Source organism: Lontra canadensis, unplaced genomic scaffold, assembly GCF_010015895.1.
Source record: "Lontra canadensis isolate GAN:19392208 unplaced genomic scaffold, GSC_riverotter_1.0 scaffold28, whole genome shotgun sequence".
Lineage (NCBI taxonomy): Eukaryota > Metazoa > Chordata > Mammalia > Carnivora > Mustelidae > Lontra > Lontra canadensis.
In genome coordinates, this window is record NW_022631022.1 from 17,606,265 (window position 1) to 17,630,611 (window position 24,347).

The 24,347-nt window shown below is 35.0% G+C and overlaps 1 protein-coding gene across 8 annotated transcripts in view; it reads left to right on the top strand.

Moving 5' to 3' along the window:
- NEO1 (neogenin 1) overlaps positions 1–24,347 on the top strand; it is a 233,126-nt gene that overhangs the window by 116,714 nt on the left and 92,065 nt on the right. For all 8 annotated transcript variants that reach the window (XM_032865005.1, XM_032865006.1, XM_032864999.1 and 5 more), the window contains exons 6-7: positions 8,767–8,921; positions 10,255–10,375. In XM_032865005.1, the coding sequence (XP_032720896.1) occupies positions 8,767–8,921; positions 10,255–10,375 (276 nt within the window). The remainder of the gene's footprint in view (positions 1–8,766; positions 8,922–10,254; positions 10,376–24,347) is intronic.

The following is a 24,347-nucleotide window of genomic DNA, read 5'->3' on the forward strand; positions in this document are numbered from 1 at the left end:
AACACAAAACTGGGGGCATCACGTTTCCTGATTTCAAGCTTTACTACAAAGCTGTGATCACCAAGACAGTTTGGTACTGGCACAAAATCAGACACTCAGTGGAACAGAGTAGAGAGCCCAGATATGGACCCTCAACTCTGGTCAAATAATTTTTGACAAAGCAGTGGAAGAAAGTCTCTTCAATAAACAGTGCTGGGAAAATTGGACAGCTATGTGTAGAAGAATGAAACTCGACCATTCTCTTACACCATACACAAAGATAAACTCGAAATGGATAAAAGGCCTCAACATGAGGCAGGAATCTATCAAAATCCTAGAGGAGAACATAGTAACCTGTTTGACATCGGCCACAGCAACTTCTTTCAAGATATGTCTCCACTTTCAGGAGCAGGACAAACCATAAGAGACTCTTAATCTCACAAAACAAACTGAGGGTTGCTGGGGGGAGGGGGAGTGAGGAGAGGGTGGTTGGGTTATGGACTTTGGGGAGGGTATGTGCTATGGTGAGTGTTGTGAAGTGTGTAAGCCTGACGATTCACAGACCTCTACCCCTGGGCAAATAATACATTATATGTTAATAAAAATTTAAAAAAAAGATATGTCTCCAAAGGCAAAGGAAACAAAAGTGAAAATGAACTTTTGGGACTCCATCAAATCAAAAGCTTCTGCACAGCAGAGGAAACAGTCAACAAAACAAAGGGGAACCCACGGAATGGGAGAAGATATTTGCAAATGACACTGTAGACAATGGGCTGATAGCCAAGATCTATAAAGAACTCCTCAAACAACACACACAAAACAGATAATCACGTCAAAAAATGGACAAAAGACATGAACAGACACTTCTCTAAGGAAGACATCGAAATGGCTAACAGACATATGAAAAAGTGTTCATTGTCATTAGCCATTAGGGAGATTCAAATCAAAACCACATTGAGATACCACCTTACACCAGTTAGAATGACCAAAATTAGTAAGACAGTAAATAACAAGTGTTGGAGAGGATGTGGAGAAAGGGGGGAACCCTCTTACAGTGTTGGTGGGAATGCAAGTTGGTGCAGCCACTTTAGAGAATAGTGTGGAGGTTCCTTAAGAAATTAAAAATAGAGCTACCCTATGACCCTGCAATTGCACTACTGGGCATTTACCCCCAAAGATAGAGATGTAGTGAAAAGAAGGGCTATCTGCCCAATGTTCATTGCAGCAATGGCCACAGTCGCCACACTGTGGAAAGAATCAAGATACCCTTTAACGGACGAATGGATAAAGAAGATATGGTCCATAAATATAGTGGAGTATTATGCCTCCATCAGAAATGATGAACATCCAACTTTTGTATCAACATGACGGGACTGGAGGAGATTATGCTGAGTGAAATAAGTCAAGCAGAGAGAGTCAATTATCATATGGTTTTGCTTATTTGTGGAGCATAAAGAATAATATGGAGGACACTGGGAGATGGAGAGGAGAAGTGAGTTGGGGGAAATCAGAGGGGGAGACAAACCATGAGAGACTGTGGACTCTGAGAAACAAACTGAGGGTTCTAGAGGGGAGGGGAGTGGGGGATTGGGTGAGCCTGGTGTTATGGAGGGCACATACTGCACGGAGCACTGGGTGTGGTGCATGAACAGTGAATTTTGGAACACTGAAAATAAATTAAAAAAAAAGATGAGGAAAATATTCCTGACCGTGAAGGTTAGGAAATTTTAGAAAACAGAAAGGTTATAGAATTTTTTTAAAAAAGATTTTACTTATTTATTTGACGGAGAGATCACAGGTAGGTAGAGAGGCAGGCAGAGGGAGAAGGGGAAGCAGGCTCCCTGCTGAGCAGAGAGCCCAATGTGGGGCTCTGTCCCAGGGTCCTGAAATTATGATCTGAGCCGAAGGCAGAGGCTTAACCCACTGAGCCACCCAGGTGCCCTGGTTATAGAAATTCTTCTATGAATGTTATTAAATCTTTATCATATTTCTTATTCTATTTATAATCTTGTCTGTACATGAATATTACTTAAAATATAATGTTTATTTTCCTATTTTGAATGATTCTGTCACTGGAAATAAAGCATTTAAATCTGAAAAAATATATAATTTCAGTCATTTGGCAACTGTGTTCAGAATGTTGCTTCATAGTTATAATTTCTCCTATTTCCTTCTGGAGATTAAGGAAAATGGATTCACCTTCATTGGAATGAAAAGCTTTCTTAAGAAATGTTGGAGGATGCTAATGTATTTTTGCTTTGTTAGTTGAGCCAGTACTTAAAACAGACTTGTGATTAGATTGTCAAACAACGTGGTGAAGGGATTTAAGGTTGTTAAAATGCTTAGGTTTTATTGTTGGTTTTTGTTTTGTTTTTTTTTAGGACTTACATGTAATTTTGTAAATTGTTGAAAAGAAGCTTAAGAATAGCAAGTGTGCAGTTTAACATAAAATGGGTAGAATTGATTTATTTCTCTACTTAATGAGCTTTTTAAGAATTCCAGTGCTTAAACCTTTAAAATCAAACAATAGAAATTCCAACAATGCAGAGCTAATGTAAATGAAAACTGTTATAATCTTCCAAATAACAGCATAATAAAGTAACCTTGAAACATTGTGTTGGCCCTACATTGTTTTCTGTTTGAATTGAGTGGCAATTTCCAACGTTGCAAAACAGTGATGGAATTAAGTGATGTTTCCAGTAAAAGAATTTTGCAAGTATAATATGTTTTAGTATTAAATTCTTACTTGTACGTTTAGCAATTAAAATTATTCTTGTAATGATGATGGCATTAGAAGGAATAGGGAGCTGTCGAAGAGAATTTGAAGCTTAATTATCTCTTTGGTAACAAAATGCATAATCTTCCATTACAACGCTTATTTTCTTATGGTAATTGACTCATTTACTCTCTGGTTATCAATTTAACTTCCCCAACACAAACATCTGCTCTTACATTGTGTTTAATTGGTGTGAATACTAGCTACAGAGAAGCTAAAATCCCAAGAACATTTTAAAGGCAATATTTTATAATTCATGAAAGGGAAAAGTAAATGATGAATTGAACATTGTTAGCATTTATTTCTAATAGTCTTTGAAAATCTGTTTACTAAAAATGCATACTAATGTTATATTAATTGGATTTTTTTGAGAAGGGTTTTGCTGTATTTTCCAGAATCACTTACTCTGCCTAAGGGGGCATCTCAGTCCTTTATACTCAAGGATATAGCAAGCACTTCCTCAGAAACATGGTACCTGAGGGTTAAGATCACAGGCTTTGGAGTTGTTTTTTTCAGTATGTTACCATTTAATTTAAAGAAGAGGGACAGGGATGAATTGTGTGTGTGTTTGTTTACAATCTTTAGAATGAAAATCTAAACCTTAAAATTTTTATATGGCTACCTATGGGACAGAACAGGCTGGGGAAAACAGGGTTAGAAGCAAGATTTGTTTGAATATACCTTGTTTTTGTGGATTTGAAATTTTACAAAGTAATTCTAGAAAGGGGAAAGTAAAATGGAACAAAGGACTATAAATGTGTATCTAGTTTGTAGTATAGCTACACAGAAAGCTACAATTCCAAGTGGAAGTTATTACAAATAAATTTAAAATAGTAATTGAACCATATATACCTAATGAGATATACTCGAAAGACAAAAACTGCAAAAATCTTCAACTGTTTTCTGTTATTTTTGGTGTGGAGATGTTGGTGTAGTTATTCTGAGACTACTGAATAGAAGGTAAAACCTGGAGGTAATTAAGTTGGCGTCATTGAGAATGGATTTTTAGCATGAGAGAAAAGAGATACAGATGTAAGATTATTAAGATCCAGTTAAAACCTATAGCCCTAATTTAATTGGATAACAGAATGAAATCATGATGAATTTATTATTTAAAAAGTACATAATTCTTGGTTTTGTCCATAAGTAAGGCCTAAAAACAGTGACCAGAAGATACTAAAGACGAGTAAGGTCCTGTTAAAAAGGACTCAAGCTTCCATTAGAGATGGGATAGTTTGAGAATCAAAAGAATAATAACTTGCATGGATTGAAACAATTCAAATACATTTTAATCCATGAATTCATAAGAATACTTTTTAAAAAAACCCTTCAGTGATTTCCTTCAGTCAGAATGGTATTAGAGAACCAGACCATTGTTTTGAAAATTGGTAAGTAAAGGGGAAAAAATCAGGCATTTAGCCTGCGCTTTCTGTGAGAGGTATATTTAAAGATAACCAAATAATTGATGAGGGGATATTTCTCTTTATAGAAGGAATGAGGGAGTAAGAATATTACTATTTGGCAATATCTAAGACTGTTAACTTCACAAAAAGATAGTCACACATTATGAACTCTCCTGAAGGACCATGACACTACTTATGAAGTAGTCTTGAAAAAATAAAAAGAAAGAGCCTAACTCCAATCAAGCTTCTACATTTAACTGTTAAGTGCAGGACTAATATGTTAAATCCACCATGGCATGCAGTCAGCACAGGAAACTTTATAGGACAAAAGACTTCTACAGCAAACAAATTGCAAACAAAGACAGGAAATAAAGGAAGATCCTGTAGATTAAAAGAAACATAAGTAAATTAATATTAATGCACTTGGTTTGCCCAATTCAAATAAATCATTCCTTTAAAATGTAGATTGAGATATTGAGAAATTATTGTAGATACCAACCTGGTGATGGTATTATAGTTTTGTTTAGAAATGGGGATTTTTCTTTTATAGTGGAACTTCCTTAAAAACTTATGTATAAAATAAAGTAATACTGGGAATTTGCTTGCAGAGTAATTGGGGAAAGACATGGGTTGGGTTACGATGTGGATGGAGCAGCACCAGCCATAATTTGGTAATTGTCAAAGCTATATGACAGGTGCTTAGGGTTTATTGTTATTTTCTCTGTAGTAAAAAGTTAGAGAACATAGGGTTTAAAGTCAAACTCCTAGGTTCAAAATCCAGATCTGTTGCTAAGTTTTGTGACCTTATGGAGCTACTTAGACTCTCTCTGTGTGTTAGTGTCTTTGTCTATAAAATGGAAATAATATAATAATACCTAGATAATAGGGTTGTCGTGGGAAATAATGATAATAAATGGAAAATATTTGTGAATGTTACCCATTATGGTACACTAAATGTGTAAACTAAAATCTAAAGTTGCTGTTGGTTAGAGATCTTGGTGTGTTTAGCAATAGTTCAGTTGAGTTTCTTGTTTAGTGTAGGAGCAGACTGAAACCCATGGCCAGCAAATGTCTACTGGTAGAACCAGAACCAGAACTCAGCTAGAAGTCTCTTGACTTCAGTCACTGCAATGGCTTCACAGTAAATCATTATTGAATAATATTCAAATAAACTTAAGTATCTGATCTTAAATAGGGAACATTTAGGATCAAAAATACATTAGTTTATAGAGGGTATTATGCTTAGTGAAATAAGTCAGTCGGAGAAAGACAACTATCATATGCTCTCCCTGATATGAGGAAGTGGAGCTGCAACGTGGGGGGTTTGGGGGGTAGGAAAAGAATAAATGAAACAAGATGGGCTCAGGAGGGAGACAAACCATAAGAGACTCTCAATGTCACAAAACAAACTGAGGGTGGCCGGGGGGAGGGGGGAGGGAGAGGGTGGTGGTGTTACGGACATTGGGGAGGGTATGTGCTATGGTGAGTGCTGTGAAGTGTGTAAACCTGGCAATTCACAGACCTGTACCCCTGGGGCTAATAATACATTATATGTTTATATAAAAATTAAAAATATATATGTATTAGTTTTTTCCTGCTTCTAAAACTTATTGCACTTCAAATGAAAACTCAAGTTTGTTCTTGTTTGTCTGTTTTCTTTGAGAAGGAACAGATATATGTGAACAAAGATGAGTCTAAATTCTTCTGGTATTAAAGAAAACTTAATGAACGATGTTTAGGAAAATTTTGAGGAAATAAAGGAATAAAAGGAGAGTACTTGTTCTACCAAATACATAAAAATATATAGTTATAGTCATTAAGTTTGTGGTTCTGGTGCAGGAATAGACAGATCAGTGAAACCACTTAGTATCCAGAAACAACTCACTAAAAGTACCTCAAGGGGTGCCTGTGTGGCTCAGTCAGTTGGGCGGCTGCCTTCAGCTCAGGTCTTAATCCTGGGTCTGGGGATTGAGCCCTGCATCAAGCCCCGTGTTGGGCTCTCTGCTCAGTGGGAAGCCTGCTTCTCCCTCTCCCTCTACTTGTGCTCTCTGTCTCCTTCAGATAAATAAATACAATCTAAAAAAAAAACCTACTTCAAATCAGGTACTCTTATTGGGACTATGAGGTTGTTGCCATTTAGAAAAATGTAAAGCTGGATATTTAGTAAAGTCCAGATTATTTCATTGACATGCTACAAGAAAATGGAAGTGAATATTTTTGTAGTATGGAAGCAGGGAAAACCTTTGGAGTAAGAATAATAAAATATAGGTACTAAGAAAAATGGGAGGACTGATAAATTTTACCACATACAAATTGAAACCCTTGGTAGAATGGGTACCTTAAGTAAAAGACAAAAGAAAAAACAGAAGAAATACTGGCAGCATTATGAGACCTACGCTATTAGTCCAGGGCCAGGCAGGAGCCAGAAATCACACCAGGAATTTGAACAAGGACAGTTTAATATCAAGAATTATTAACTAGTAAAAGTGTTTTAACTACTAAAAAGGACAAAATAGGACTCTAAAGAATACAGAAATAGTAAATATAAGGATCAGATACTACCTCTAGAGCCAAAGGAGAGAATCAAAAAAGTGAACAGACTTGAACGAGGGCCTCCCTGTTTGAGGTTGCAGTTCAGACCTTGGAGAGGACATAGTTCCTGCCAGAGGACACAGCCACGGGCCAGGCTGGTCCACAGATTTCCTTTGGATTCCACAGACCTGAGCGCATGTGTGGAAAGTGACCCACTGGGGTGCCACAGACTGACTGATGACGAGCAGGAAGTTACTTCTTAGGATTAAACATTCTTTCACTCCTTTGGCTCCTACCACTTCCTGGGGTTCTACACACTTCCTATACTCTTGCTCTTCATTATCCCAAATTATAAAGCTTATCTGGACCTCTTCCCAGGACCTGCCCCACTCTAGCCAGTGTCGTAGGCAAGAAAATGAAAAAAAGAGGAAAGCAGATTGGAAAGGAAGAAATGAAACTGTCTCTATTCACAGACACCATGATTGTTTATGGAGGTAATCCCACAATTGTCTGTAAAAAGCTGCTAGAACTGATGAGTCAGTTTAGCATGAGCATAGGATAAAAAGTTAATATATGTAAATCATTTCACCTCTACGTGTTAGCAGTGGACAACTGGAAACTTAAAAAAAAAAAAAATTAAGTACCACTTAACAGTGGCATCCAAAAATGTGAAATACAGAAACACCCAATAAAGTATGAACAAAATTTGTATATTGGAAACTATGAAACAATGATGGGAGAAACTACAGAATGAAATGAAGTTAACCCATGTTCAGGATAAGACTGACTCAGTATTGTTAAGATGTCAGGTTGTAACAAGTATAACATAATCCCAATCAAAAGCCCAGCAAGCTAAGCACGTTTTAGCTCAACTATTGCTGCCTTGTGATACAGGGAGGCTTATCATTTGAAACTTTGAAAGAGGGATCAGTGAGACCACTTGTCAAGGAAGTCCTTTAGGAAATTACATTTAGTGGGAGTTTAGACTAGATGATCTGCTCTTACTCTTCTAATTCAAAGTCTTACTCTGTGATTTATAAGTCAGTGTTTTACAACTTGGGAGCCAGAAGAAAGAGAAATACTGGAATATGTAGTCTTTTCAAGCATACTTCGCTTTTCCCCAAAGATCCTGTCACTCTTTCACCCTTAAACACTATTACATGCGATGAGGGATGTTACAAATGGAGGGTGTTATATGACTGAATTCTGTAAGGCCTCTAATGTGACATTTGTATGCCTTTTTAAAAAAGTTGTTGTTGTTATTTTTCAAGCTGATTGAAAAGAAAAATAATGTCAGCTTACTCATTTTTTAAAAATTATGGTTCTTCCAAAATGATATAAGTCTTAGGGAAGTAGTCTTTTAATACTCATTTTTAGACAGCTTAGAATATTCATTTTGTCAATTTCTTCAACATAGTCAATCTAGCAAATATTTATCAACAAGGAAACTCAGAAATTAGAATTATCCTTCCAGTTAATTGTACCAGAATATCAATTCTTAAAGATACTATGTTCCTATCAGATATTTTAAATTTTTTTAAAAAAGTTTTATTTTAAATAGGCTCCACACCCAGTGTGGGGCTTGAACTCATGACTGAGATCAAGAGTTGCATGCTCTAGCATGGAGGACAAGGGGAGATGGAGAGGAGAAGGGAGTTGAGAGAAATTGGAAGGGGAGGTGAACCATGAGAGACTATGGACTCTGAAAACAGTCTGAGGGTTTTGAAGGGGCGGGGGATGGGAGGTTGGGGGAACCAGGTGGTAGGTATTGGAGAGGGCACGGATTGCATGTGGCACTGGGTGTGGTGCAAAGACAATGAATACTGTTACGCTGAAAAAAAAATTTAAAAAAAAAATGGAAAGACAAAAAAAAATTGCATGCTCTACCAACAGAGCCAGCCAGGCACCCCCTAATATATATTTTAAATATATATTTGTTATATGCTTTGGTAAAAATATGTGAAAGCCTTAAATAATAAGTAAAAATCCTTTAAATTCTAGGATTTAAAAAATGCTTGAAATCTGAATAGCTATTTTTATTTTTATTAACATCCTAATCTCCTTTCTGTTTTAAAGCCCAACCCGAATTCCTGAAACAGCCTACTAATATATATGCTCATGAATCAATGGATATTGTATTTGAATGTGAAGTGACTGGGAAACCAACTCCAACTGTGAAGTGGGTGAAGAATGGGGATATGGTTATCCCAAGTGATTACTTTAAGATTGTAGTAAGTATTTTTCAAAGGACACTTATCTCTAAAACCTTTAAATGTCTTTAAATATAATCACTAAGAGATCTATTGTCTTATATACACCAGATTATGTACTATAGATGAAGACAGGAAAATACACATAGAATGTAATCTCTTCATTAGCTGATGAGAAAGCTGAGCCTAGACGTATTTTGGTAGCTTATATAAGATCACATAGCTAGTCAGTAGTTGAACCAAGCCTGATGTCCAGAGCTCCTGACCAACAGTCTGGTATTCCAACTCAAACATGCTAGTACTCTTATTAAACACCGTTGTCACTATTTTCTTGGTAATGATTATCCTATGTGTGCACCAGTTGTCTTCATAGCTCTCCATCTAAAGAACAGAGATCTGTCCTTCATACACTGATGCTCAGGCCTTTCAAAAGAAGTATGACCTAGGGTTGGACGATTGTTGTGACAATAGATAAAAAGATTCTGAAGAAGTAAATAATATTAAATGTTTAAGAATATTCAGCCATTATTGCTTTTTTATTTGATATGTGGTTAAATCCTTAGTAATCCTTATTATTATCATTATCTAAATGCTAATAATAAAATTATTTAAGTTTTGGTAATAAGGATTAATGTATTCAGGTGTATACATGACATTCATAGAAATAATCAGAAGTAATTATGGTTGTTACTGATGTAATGTCTTATAAATTTTTCATATAAGTAATTCATTCTTAGTAGGAATATATTTTCAATTATAAAATGCATAATCTCATGTTACAAAAAGTAATTTGCAAGTATATTTAACTAATTGAAAAGCAATGTGTTATAGCTAAATGAGCATTTTTACTCTTACCAGTTTCATATTCTTAAAAGTTTTAAAACTATATTAATAACAATATTTGACATTTATATAGTTCTTTATAATGTAAGGGAAGCTTGTATATATGCATCCTCATTTAACTTCTTGTAGACTAGTCTGTTAGAACTAATGATATTAGAGGTAATTTTAAGAAAATGCCTTGAATTCACAAATTCAGACTTTTACTATGGTCATGTGTGGTACTGTATGTCAGATACTTTTCCAACTAAAGGTGTAAGTCTATAAACACTGTGGGTAGTACTTTCCATAAGGATTAAGTTCTTAATTGGTTAGTTGTGTTTCCTGTTCTAGTCAGTTAAATCAGTACCTTTTCAATAAAATTGAGTTAACAGGTACGTAGATAGATAATATTTAGTAGCTTAATCATACAATTTTACTTACTTTTTCTCCCTAGAAAGAGTGTATCCTTGAGATTTTGGACTAATGTTCATCAGTCGAATCATAAAATTTTATTTATGTTTTTCTTTCTCAGAAGGAACATAATCTTCAAGTTTTGGGGCTGGTGAAATCAGATGAAGGGTTCTATCAATGCATTGCTGAGAATGATGTTGGAAATGCACAAGCTGGAGCCCAACTGATAATCCTTGAACATGGTAAGAGGGGCTGAAATAGTAAAATGAAAGAGGCTGACTGTGTTTGAGGAACTCATATCTATCACGGTACTCTAGGATACCTCATGATTAATAACCTGTTTCTAAAGACCAGGATGTGGCATAGCTTAGAGGAAAAAAAAAGCCATTTAAGTATTTACTGTTGCTTAAAATGACCTAGAAACACAATTTTGGATAATATTGAAAAGAAGAACTGAACTGTTGCAGTCTTACACAAATGAATGTTCTTCATATTTTAGTCCTTTTAATCCCACAAATATATTTCTGCTCTATTAAAATAGAAAAACTTAAAGTACTTTTTGTTTTGCATTGAATTTTTCCAAAATAAAACTAACATGCCTTTTCTAATTATCACACATTTAAATATGCTTATTATGAATTCAGACAACATTGAAAAATAAAAAAGGGGGGAAAGCCATAGCCTTTATCAGTCAGAGTCCGTTCTGGGGAAATCACACAATAATTTGAACAGATAATCTTGAATATAAAAAACTATTAACTGTAACAGGATTAGAGTAACAAGGGGTTGGCTGGCAAGAAGTAGAGACAACTCTAGTGAACATAAGAATGGCAGATATAGGGGCACCTGGGTGGCTAAGTGGGTTGGGCCTCTGCCTTCAGCTCGGGTCATGATCTCAGGTCCTGGATTCAAGACCCGCATCGGGCTCTCTGCTCAGCGGGGGTCCTGCTTCCCTCTCTCTCTCTGCCTGCCTCTCTGCCTACTTGTGATCTCTCTCTGTGTCTAATAGATAAATAAAATCTTTAAAAAAAAAAAAAAAAACCTAATGGCAGATGTAGAGAGAAGTCACAAGCTATAGGTCTGAGAGAGAGAGCATTAAGCTCCTCAGGACTGAAATCCAGACTGTGTTGGAGAGGGTGTGGCCATGTTTTACTGGACAACAGAGAAGTTGCTATGCTGTTGGAAACCTGCTCAAAACCCAGGGTCTGGTATGAACAACCAGTCACAAGGAGGTGTCTCCTGGAAGACATTTGGCTACAAAACCACCAGAGGGTTGGGTGTTGGGAGAAGCTTCTCTCCAGCTGATAAAATTTAAAACATAATGTCCTCTGCAAAGAAAAGATAGATAAAGGGCCCATCTTCATTTCTGCAGAGCAGACAATAAGGGATGGATTTGGAATTGAGGGGCAGTAAATTGATAATGGCACATGCTCCAAACCCTGGTTCCTAAGAGTACTACATAAGAACATGCACTGATGTGTGTGTGGTTTGATGAGGCATTTTCTTGGAACAACGTGCTGTGAACATCTTCTCATGTCAGTAAATACATAGATCTGTATCAACTTTTCCATCACTGAACAGTGTATTTGCACTTTGTTTTATGTAAGTGATTCCCTATTGCTTAACATTTAAATTGTTTCCTATGTTTTACTGTTATGAACGGTGTTATGCTGAACTTCTTTTTATGATTATTTTCTCATATTAAATTAGTAGAAGTTGAATTGGTGGATAGTCTGTGTCCCATTGATAAGGATGCCTGTTGGATGTATTTTTTATTTGTTTTAACAAGAAGAATACTTTTCATTTTGTGTAGTTCTCAAGAATACATGAAAAAAATCATGCTTTAGACATGAAGTCTTGTGTCTGAGTCAAATAAAGTTCAGGTTCCAGTTTGGCCCCGGCTCGATAGCCTAGCTGCAGAAGCTCATTGGTGCAGATAGTGCCTACTCTGGCTTTCCACTAAAATAACATACAAGATTTTTATAAGCTCTTTCTTGAAAATGTATATAAAAAGGAATAAAATACTAGAACTGTTCTTTTTTCTTCTTATGTTTATGATTATACCTTTCCCTGTTTATTGAAAAATATTTATAGAAACTTGTCACTTTTCCTTCTTGGCAAATGCCTGAATATGATTGCCAAATCAGGCACTACAGTAGATAGGATTGTTCCTTTTTTTTTTTTTAGGATTTTTTGGATTAGGATTTAGGATTTTCCTTGGTAAAATTTGTAGATCTCTTGGGGTGATTTACATGGAACTAAATAAAGGAATTTCAGTGTATGTGTGTTTGGAATTACCATTATAGATTTAACTCTAATACTATAAATGGTTGGCTATGCAAGGAGATCTCTAAACTAATCCTAATTGGATTTTCATCTGAAAATATTTGGATAGCATAATTATAGTTGCAGTATGTGTTTTTTTTTTTCCTTTTTGAGACATTTCAAAAATAGACATTTTGGGGTTGGCAGAAGTTTTTAGTAACTTTGTCAGGGATGAATTAAGAATGTGTAGATTATAACAGTCATTTTACTAATTTTGCTGTTTTAATTTGCAAGATAAATATGTGGGAAAGCTAAAAGGGAATATAACAGTTTATAAGCTCTGATCTCTGTCTTTCTGGAGTTTATAATATTGTAAATGATGTAAGAGATGTGTACAACTTAATACCCAGTCCGTAATAAGTTTTATTCTTATAATACAAATAAGGCAGCATACAGTTTGGGAGAGAGGAATTCTTTGTGTGATCAGGGCAGTTTTTTCATAGAAAGTGTAATCCCTTTTGTAACAGACCTTGAAGGATAAGATTTCCAGGTGTTAAAAAAAGGGTTTGGGTCAGTATGGAAATAGAACACTATTTAGGAAGTTAGCCTGTGAAGGCTGAATGGGATCAAAGTGATCAGGGCCTTGATTGTAAAGAGTCAAATACAATACTGTAGTAAGGCAGTCTGATGATAAAGGTAGGTTTAATTAGAAGTTGTTCATTTGACAGGCACGTGGGTGGCTCAGTTAGTTAAGTTTCGGACTCTTAGTTTCAACTCAGGTCATGATCTCAGGGTTGTGAGAGCAACCCCCACATCAGGTTCCTTGGGAGCCTGCTTGAGATTCCCTCTCTCCCTCTGCCCCCCCACCCTGCTTGTGCTAACCCTCACTCTCAAATAAATATAAAATCTTGTAAAAAAAAAAAAAAAAGTCCATCTGAAACCAGTCTAACACTAACTGGAATTAAAATAAAAAGCCCAAAAAATAAAAATAAAATCATTACACACACACACACAAACAAAAGAAGGCAGACTAGAGGAGGCAGCTAGTTGAAGGAATATTGTTACAAGAACCATTGTGAGATAAATAATTATACTAGAAAAATAGAAAGGATTCTAATAAGATATTAGTGATTTATCTAATCCAGACTTTATCGACTGATTGAATATTAAACACTGTTACAGAGAAGTCAGGGAAACTTGACAGGTTTTCTCTGGTTGACTGGAAGAGTGGTAATGCCTTTCCAAAACAGAAAAGGGATGTGAATTGAAGGGGAAGGGGGCTTCTACTCATGTAAAGAGTGGGCACAGAACATCCCACTCTTACCTACAATGACAAGCTGGATGATCTGCAAAACCCTAATTTCTCTGAGCCCATCAGAGAGCTCAGATTGCAAAGCAGCCAAGTAACATAAATTCGAAAGACTTGCACACCTCATTGCCCCAGAGAATGGGTCATTAATTTGACCTTTGGCAGATCATGAGAGAAAGAAACGGCTGACATAAAAGTTGGTAAGAAGAAATCAACTAACGTTTTAACTGATTGTTAAAGACTCAGTATGAACTAGTTTAGAGTATTGGCAGACCCCATATGAAAGGGAAATTCATACATGCTTGCAAATGCATTTCCCAGGAAATCCACAGAATACTCACTGTGAAAACTGGTGGCAAGGCAGAAACTTGAGAAGTCATTTTGGTAGTTAAGAGGTGAAATAGGTAATTTATGGCACCTGGGAGATAGGTGCAAAGCCCATCTCATTTATTCAGACTCCTTTAAGCCTCAAACCAGTGAGGGAGGACAGAAAGCCTTATTTCATAAGTTTCTGGGAGCGGATTAGAAGCAGACCTTTCTGTTTCTGGAGGGAAGAATCCTCTGGTACACAGGGCCTATCTAATATTGAGGCTGGACAGGGACAAACTGAAGATCCTACTTGCCCTATCACCAAGTAACAGACAAAAGCTTTTATGGCTGGGGAGAGGTCAAGAATATAGATCCCTTTGTGGTAGAGGTATCCAGAAATGGTTGAAAGCTGAGAAGAAAACAGATAAATTGAGAAAAGCAAAAATAAAAATTATGGCAGATATTTTATCAGAAATGGTGTAAGCCAGAAGACAATGGAGCAGTACTTCTAAAGTCCTAAAAGGAAGAAAAAAAAAAGTCAACCCAAAATAATAGAACCAACAAAAATATCTTTCAGAAATGAACGTGAAATAGAGAACTTTTCAGAACAAGAGCTGAGAAAATTCATTGTCAGCCGACCTGTGCTGCAACAAATGTAAATTTCTTTAGGCGGAAGTAGTGTGATAGCTGACAGAAACTTGCAGGTCTTCACAAAGAAACAAACAGGCCAGAATGGTTTAAAAACAAAAAAGTAAACATGAAAGTTTTTCTTATTTTCATCACTTTAAGAGATAATTTACTATCTAAACAGGAGAGCACCAGCCTTTTCAGCAAAGGGCTAGACAGTATATATTTTAGCTACTCAACTCTGCCCTTGTACTGTCAGATCAGCCATATAAATCAAAATACCTTGACTTCCTGGAAAACTTTATTTGCAGAAAAGAGGGGACATGTCCTTATTTGCTGATCTCTGATCTAAGGAAAAATAGCTTACAGCATATGAAAATTAAAATATATGATAAAACAGTGAAGTTTTTAACGAAAACTTTTTAACAAAAAATTACTGTAGAATTGAAAATAGTTTATAACATAAATATAATATAAAAATATAAACTATCAGTATGTTTCTCAGTATAAATATAGAAATATATATATAAAGTAGAAAATTTGTTTATAACATAAAATTAAAATATATGACAAAACTGAAGTTTTTAACAAAAACTTTTTTTATTATGTTCAGTTTGCCAGCATATAGTACAACATTATTTTAACAAAAACTTTTTTTAAAAACAAAAAAATTACAGTTGAGTTGAAAATAAAACTTGTAAGATCCTTATATCACAGATAATAATATTATATGAAGTAGACTGATCATTTAAAAATGCATATCATAAAACTTAGGAGACCTACTAAAAAGCACAGAAAGATTTAGCTAATAAGTGAATAGATTTAGCTAATTAATAATTAAGAATTAATCTAAAAGAAAAAAGGACAAAGAATAAATGGAACAAATAAAAAACAACAAGATAGTAGATTTGAATCTATATCTTTTATTGCATTAAATGTAAATCATTTAGGCCTTAAGTCTCAGATATTTAATAGCACTTAAATCATCCAAAGTATATTCTTTGACTTCAGTGGCATTAAACTAAAACTCAGTAAAAGATATTGGAAAAGCCTCACATATTTGGGAATTAAACAGCCTTCTGAATAATGCATAAGTCAAAGAAACAAGTCACAGGAAATTAGAAGCTATTTGAATTGAATAAAAATGGAAATACAACTTACTAAAATTTGTAGAATGCAGTTAAAAGCAGTGTTTTGAAGGAAACTTTTATTTATTTATTTATTTATTTATTTATAGATTTATTTATCCGAGGCAGGGAGAGAGAGTGCACATGAGTGGCAAGGACAGAGTGAGAGGGAGCAAGAATCCCAAGCAGACTCTGTGCTGAGCATGGACCCTGAGATCATGACCTTAACCAAAACGAACAGTTGGGTGCTTAACCAACTGCACCCCCCCCCCAGGTTCCTTCCCTTGAAGGAAGCTTATAAAAGCTAGATAAAAAAGAGCAAATTAAATCCAAAGCATTCAGAAGAAGAAAATGACGAGAAATAAATGAAATGGAAAACAGTAAATGAAACCAAGAGTTGGTCTTTTGAAAAGATCAATTTAATTGGAATATGTTTAACCACACTGATAAAGAAAAACAAAAAACTACCAAAATCAAGAATGAAAGGGAGGATATCATTACAGATCCTATAGACTTTAATATAAGTGAATATTAGAACAACTTTATGCCCATAAGTTTTAAAAAGAAGATAATAGAGCTGGTTTGCTCAGGACATAAAGCATCAGTTTAAGATGTGCTTGGTTTAGGTTATGATAAAAAGTTAGATAAAAACATCTAGAATCAGAGGGCAGTTCGTGTCAGAAGGTCAGGAAAGATGTTGAAGAAGACAACAGCAGACTTTGATTTTGATAGATTTTAAGAATTTTAACCAAACTCTTGCTACAAATTAAGGCAGCTAAATATTTTATTTTCTTGTATGTAGAAAATATCGTGTCCCCAATTTTTATGTGGTAGTCTTTTACACAATTGTAAATTAAAACTCCTTAACCTCTCTTTTGTAAATGGAGTTAAAAGGGATCATATATTATCTAGTCTTATTTCTCTGCCTCATACGATTGTCTTAGTTGGAATTCATCCCTGCATACTGTCTTGAAGATCTGCATGGATACCATTGCTATAATCTTTGGATAAATTTTTTGCCATGTATTATTTTCCTTAATGGTCAAAAAAATTCATTCTTGTTTCTGCCTTCAATCACCATAGTTTTCTATGGACTTACATCTCAACCTCTTTTTTTATCTACTTAAAGATAGTGTTTATTCCCTTATTGTTTTTTCCTTCTTGCCATTTCCAGGTATTTAAATTATTTCTAATAGAACCTCCTCTGTCCTGCTGATTTAAAAAAATCTTCTGTTTAATCCCATTCTTATGCATATTGAAAAAATATAGTGGCCTGTAAGAATCTGGGAAAAGAAACTTATATAGCAGAAATAGCACTTTATAATATTTGAATGTGTGAAAAAGTAGAATCACAAATCCATGTGGACTGAAAGATTCCTACATTACATGATGTGTGGAAAATTGATAATTTGTAAAGAATTAAATTATGAGGACACCTGGGTGGCTCAGTGGGTTAAAGCTTCTGCCTTCAGCTCAGGTCATGATCCCAGGGTCCTGGGATCAACCCTCGAGCATTGGGCTCTCTGCTCAGCATGGAGCCTGCTTCCTCTTCTCTCTCTGCCTGCCTCTCTGCCTACTTGTGATCTCTGTCTATCAAATAAATAAAAATAAAATCTTAAAAAAAAATTAAATTATGTATTACCAAGGTGTCAAAATAAAGAGTTAAATTTTTAATTGAATCCATAAAAATGTTGAAAGATGGTAGAAGAGTATTGCCACTTCTACATATGAAAGAAGAGAGAATACACTTGGAAAATTAGTATTTTAGGGTATAAAAATTTAATTCTTCTGTAAATGGAGTATGATAAATACCTTAGCTAAATTAAAGAGGAGACAAGGTAGGGAAAAATTTAATATTCTGAATATATAAGTGTGCACACAAATGGATATGATAAAATAACATAAGGATACAGTTCACAACAAGCAAAGATAATTTCTAAATGTTCCATTTCACAATCAGAGATACAAGATTAAGGCAGTGAGATGTCATTTTTGCCTTAATGAAGATTTTATCTTTTTATGAACATTACTTTGTAATGGGTAGTTAGGGTGTGGGGTTGTGCCTTTCTGTCACTCAGTGAAAATATAAATTATTACATCATTTACTAAAACCATTTTGACATATGTTAAAAATTGCTCAATCTATTAATCTTTTGGGATTTTTTTCTAAGGAAAAAAATCAAAATTTGGACAGACTGTTGATATCAGCATTTGTAATTTAAAAAGAAGAAGGGGTAAATAGAGAAAGAATAGGAAAGGACTTACTTGTCCCCAAATAGAGGAAATAGTTAAATAATTATAGTATAACATTGTGATGGAAAAGTTATTTGGCCATTAAAAAGTCACTTCTTTGAACACCCTTTAATGGTATCAGATTTTCAGGGTATAATGTCAAGTAGAGAAGTAAAATACAAAGCTATATATACAGATAATCTGAATTTAGTTTAAAAAATTATATACGTACTTTAAGACATTCCCATACCAAAATGCTAACAGTGGTTCTCTTTGCATACTAATGTTTTTTCAATTTTCTAAAATAATCATATATTCCTTTTATAATCTGTAAAGGTTTTTTCATAACTTAATACTAAAGCTACCTTTCAGTGCCTTCATTTAGAAAATACACCAAACATAATTTTGAGGACTTCCTCCCAAAAGCATCATAGATGGAAGACTTACAAACACTTCCCTTTGTAAGATTTGGGTTGTATTACAGGAAGTAAACGAGCAGTTTCCAGGAGAACTCACTGCTACCCCTGATTTGGTGGGACAAGTTTGAGAGGCGTGAGCAGCCTGAGGGAGGAAGGATGGAAACCTGGCCTACTTTGAGCCCCTTTCCCTTTGCATTCACTACCATTGTGAATCTCCAAGAGCAAAATAGAATGTGTGTGTATGGCTTCCCCAGATCTGTTTGACTGTGGAACTTGTCTTTTTTTAAGTAGACCCATCAAAATCTTAAGGAGCACAATTTGGGAAACACTGATGTAGAGATATTCAAAGGAGGATGGATAAAACAGAGGTTGGCAAATAGTGGCCTCTCTATATATATGTATATAGACACACATATATATACACACATACACACATATATGTTATATGTAATACATATATTAATATGTATATAATAGATACATTAAATAATGTATGTAATATATAATTTATATGTAATATATTACATGTAATATAGCACATGTAATATATGTAATACATATAAATAGTATATTTATATTAAATATATACTACAGTACATATTTATATATACTATATAATATATTTATTTATTTACCTTTATTTTAGGTAAAGTTTTATTGAGACACAGCCACACTTGTTTACTGATTGTCTATGTCTGATCTGTAGTTGTTTTCACACTACAATGGCAGAGATGAGTATTTAGACAGAGATTATATGACCCACCAAGCCTGAAATATTTGCTCCGGCCCTTTACAGAAGGACCTTGCCAGACACTGGCATAAATGATAGGAATCTTTCAGCCCTGATAATTTGTGATTCTAAGTTATTTCTGGTCATCGGAAGTCTTTTCCAAGTAAAAGTTTTTAAATGGAAAAAAAAGGGGGGTTAGGTGGAAAAAGGCAGAAGAAGGGCCAGGAGAATGACAAATACAAGGATAACAGGAGAAAGTGAGACTTGGTGTGTGAATAAGTAGGAAATGTGCAGTGGTGACTGACTCCAAGGAGGAGTTGTTAACAGAACTACAGACCGCAGAGAGTTTGCTAGCTCATCTTTGTGGCTGACATCTGAGAGACACTTAACTACTAGAAACACCATGCAGTAAATTATTGAAAGTGGAAAGAGGGGCACCTGGGTGGCTCAGTCAGTTAAGCCTCCAACTCTTGGTTTCAGCTCAGATCATGATCTCAGGGTTGTGAGATTGAGCCCCGAGTTGAGTCCTTTTTTTTTTTTTTTTTAAGATTTTATTTATTTATTTGACAGAGAGAGCACAAATAGGCAGAGGGAGAAGGAGAAGCAGGCTCCCCACTGAACTGAGCAGAGACCTGATATGGGGCTTGATTCCAGGACCCTGAGATGAAGGCAGACACTTCACTGACTGAGCCACCCAGGTGTGCCTCCCCACGGTTGGGTTCTGTGCTCAGTGTGGAGACTGATTGTACTTCTCCCTCCCCCTTTATTCCTGCCCCTGCTCATGTGTGTGTCTCTCTCTTTCTCAAATAAATAAAATCTTAAAAAGTGGAAAGCAATCTCTTGTGATGGTGTTTACCTTCATGCATCTGGTTTAACAATAATATTGAAAGTATTTTAGCATCTTTGAGACCAAGTCTTATTTTTAGAGGGAATTTTCTGATTTCTAGTGGGTATTGGCTATAAAACTGGCCATCAGCCTGCTGACTAGTGCTTGGTTGTAAAAAAGTACTTTGGAGCACCCACAGTTGGCCCGTGATATAATTTGGATGGCATAGTTTTTAAGTTAATTATTACCTTTGAATATAAAATGAAATTTTGTAATTACAGTTAAATAAAACACTGTTTTTAGTGTCTTATATAAGCAACAACACTAGGAAGCAAAATTTCTAATTGGGAAGTAGAATTGAGTATGAGTATGTTTCAAATGTACTTTCTCTTTATTCCTCCAGCTTTATTGAGATACAAAGAACACTTAACAGTGTGTAAATTTAAGGTGTACATATTATAGAATGTTTAGCACAGTAAGGTTAGTTAACACATCCTTTACCTCACATAATCAGCAACTTGTTATTGTTATGTTAACATGGCGAGCTCAACTCTCCTACAACTTTTAGTTACACGGTACAGTATTGTTTGCTAGAGTCACATTCCATCCTCAGACCTTAGTCCTTTGTAAGTGGAAGTTTATACCCTTTGACCAGCATCTCCCGATTTCCCTCACCCTTCAGTCCCTTGTAATTGTTATTGTGCTGTTTCTAGGATTTCAGTGTCAAACACAACTTCCTTAAAATATTAAAAATGCTATTTCTAATATTTACTTTTATGCATTTCTAGGAACAGCAGCTCTTGATTTTAAAGATCTTGTAGTTTTAAAAATACTTAACAATAACTATTTTTATTTGCTGCCAGTTTAATTAATAGTATCTGTCACTTTGTGCTAAAATACTTTCTCTTATAATTGTCTACAGAATGATTTTTTTAAGTATTGGCATTCTAAATTACTGCAGTTGAGAGTAGGAAGAATTAAGTAAAATGTGTTTTGTCCATTAACCTTTTTTTAGCCTTTCCTCCTGTCACTCTGAATTTAAAAATAGATTCCAGAATTATCTTGTAAGATTTAAATTTAAAAACACTAGAGTTTTTTTCTATTCACATCAAGTCTGATATTTGGCAGTTTTTTTATTTCCAGTAAGGGAAGATGGGCTGGTGAAAAGGGAGTAACATGAACTTGTTTTTAGTAAAGGAAATTCATACTTTACCAACTCATTAAATGACTTCTAGGATATTATGGCAGTGGTAGATAAGGGTACATATTGAGGTTTACTTTTTTTTTTTTTGGACAGAAATATGTCCCAAAAATTCCATATAATAGCTAAGGTAAATATTGAATAATAGAAGTTCTGGAATAAGTGACTAATGGCCTGGCATGATTAAAAGTTGGCTAGGTAGCGGGAAATCATTAGACCTTAGTGGAATATTTTAAGTCTGAAATACTAGAATGTGTGATAGTTGGTGTTGATTTTATTTTAGTTTTTGGTGTTGATTTTAATCAAAGGATAAATTCTTATCAGTTATTTTGCTTTTTTGTAGCAGTAATTATAACTTTAAGAAAAGTTTTAACTCAAGACAGCTATGATGAAATTTGACTTCTTAATCATGAATTCCATGGCTAGGAACTTTCTGTGATTGAAAATGCATCTAATGTCAATGCCTGGGTTCTAATTCTCATCTGCCCTTAACTTGCTGAGCGATTGGTTCTGGTATTGAAATGCTCTGATTTTTATTTTCTATAAAATGAAGGATTTAGATTATATAATTTCTTTATCACTCAAATATTCTATTAAATGCAGCTGTTTCAGAAATATGTGCTTTAGGGGAACCTGGGGGCACAGTTGGTTAAGCATCTGCCTTCAGCTCAGGTCATGATCCCATCCAGGGATCAAGCCCCACATGAAGAGTTTCCCTGCTCAGTGGGGAGCCTGCTTCTCTCTTACCCTCTGCTCCCCACTCATGATTGCTCTCTCTAGTGCTTTCTCTCTGTCAAATAAATAAAATCTTTTTAAAAAATTTAAAAAGAAATATATGCATGAAATATAAGATGAATTTCAGAATGTTTTTCCTGTCTAGGTATTGAAATAGATACATTGTTTGCAGAAAGATAAAGACATTGCCTTATCTGCCACAATGTGTGTAATGAAACAAACCTTACACTAAAGATCTGAATTATTGGCTTCATGTCCCAACCCCACTATGGATGAGGTAGTTAATCTCTCTGAGTATCATTTCCCTTATCTCTAAGTATAAACAGTAATCTCTGCACAGCACACCTCTGAGAGGCAAATAGAATAATAATGTTGACCTTTGAATGACCTGGGGGGGTTAAGAGCGCTGACCTTCCTGCACAATCAAAAATCTGTATATAATTTGATTCCCCCCAAACTTAACTAGTAATAACCTACTGTTGGCTGGAAGCCTTTACCAGTAAGGTAAATAATCAACTAACACATATTTTATATATATATGTATTTTAGACTATATTCTCAAAGTAAGCTAGAGCACAGTAACTGTTAAGAAAATAATGAGAGAAAATACACTCGTAGTACTATACTGTATTTATCAAAAAACAATTTGTGTGGAAGTGGACCTGCACAGTTCAAATCCGTGTTGTTCAAGAGCCAACTATATATGTAAAACATTTTGTAAATTGTAGGTACTCTATAACTCTAAGGTAATAGTAAATTGAAACAATGTACAACGGCAAAGGTAATGACTGGAATTTTAGTAGTCAACATTAAATTTAAATGAAGATAAAAAGTTTACTTCACAAAGCAAGGTTTGAGAACTTTTTCAAGTAGACAACCGTAATCTGTTTAATATTCAGTTAGATCATTTGGGATTGCAAAACAAGAAAAAAATCTTATGTGACCAGATTGCAAGGCATCTGAAATGGTTCGCTTAAAACTAAACTTGCACAAAATAGTTTTAAATAAACATAACACATGTTCATTGTCAAAAATAAGAATGTGTAATTGACTGAAATAAAAGTAAATGTACCTTTTAACCCTTCCCTTAATCTTTCTAGAGATAACCCTTGTTAACAAACATTATCCACGCATTCATTGAATATTTGTTGAATAAAATTCCATATGCTATGAGATTATATATTCATTGTGCTAAGTGGTGGGGATGAAATGGGCCTGAGTCTCAGCCCTCGTAGTGCTTACGCATAGGCAGACATTGAGCAAGTAAATAAATAAAGTAATTGTAGATTTTGTGTCTACTTAAAAGAAATGAAAAGAATGGGCTGATAAAGACTTATTGAGTTAGGGGCAGCTGAGTGGCTCAGTGGGTTAAGGCCTCTGCCTTCGGCTCAGGTCATGATCCCAGGTTGTGGGATCGAGCCCTGCATCGGGCTGTCTGCTCAGCAGGGAGCCTGCTTCCTCCTCTCTCTCTCTCTGCCTGCCTCTCTGCCTACTTGGGATCTCTGTCTGTCAAATAAATAAATAAAATCTTAAAAAAAAAAAAAAAGAATTATTGAGTTAAACAGGATAGGCAGAGAAGACCTTTCCTTTTCTTTTTTCTTTTTTTTTTTTTGACTGTACCACCCAGGCACCCTGGGGTCTTGTTTTATTTTTTATTTTTTATAATTCATTATTTTTATTAACATGTAATGTATTATTTGCCCCAGGGGTACAGGTTTGTGAATTGCCAGGTTTACACACTTCACAGCACTCACCATAGCACATACCCTCCCCAATGTCCATAACGCAACCCCCCTTCTCCATGCCCCCTCCCCCTGGCAACCCTCAGTTTGTTTCATGAGATTAAGAGTCTCTTACGGATTGTCTCCCTCCCGATCCCATCTTGTTTCATTTTAGAGAAGGCCTTTCTGATAGAATATGTCAGTTGAGACCTGAACCTGAGAAGAAGCCTGTGTGTGTGTATTTTATATACTCGCACATGTGTAGACACACATCATGTATAACCTTTTCATTTGCAGAAATGAAATCATATTTTTCTGTGACTTTACTGAACAGTGTTTTATGGACATGCTGGTACTCACTGGTTTACCTTTTTTTCTTTTTTTACCTGCTCTGTTACCATCAGACTGGAGTATGAGGAGACTTAAGTTTTTGTGTTCTTGATGGTGTAAATTTTTTTGAAATGCAGCTTAATAATTTAGAATTCATATACCCTTTCATCAAAGAACCCTATTTATAATAATTTGCCTTGCATGTATGCTACCAAATATTTGAAGATATTTATGTTAGACTAGAATAAATCTGGAGACAGTGTGGTCCATGCAGTTAATAAGGGGGCTGATTAAATAACATGAATACAGTGGAACACTAGGTAGCTGTTAAAGAAATAAAGTAGGTTGATGTAAGGTAAATACAGTAGATGTGGAAAAATATC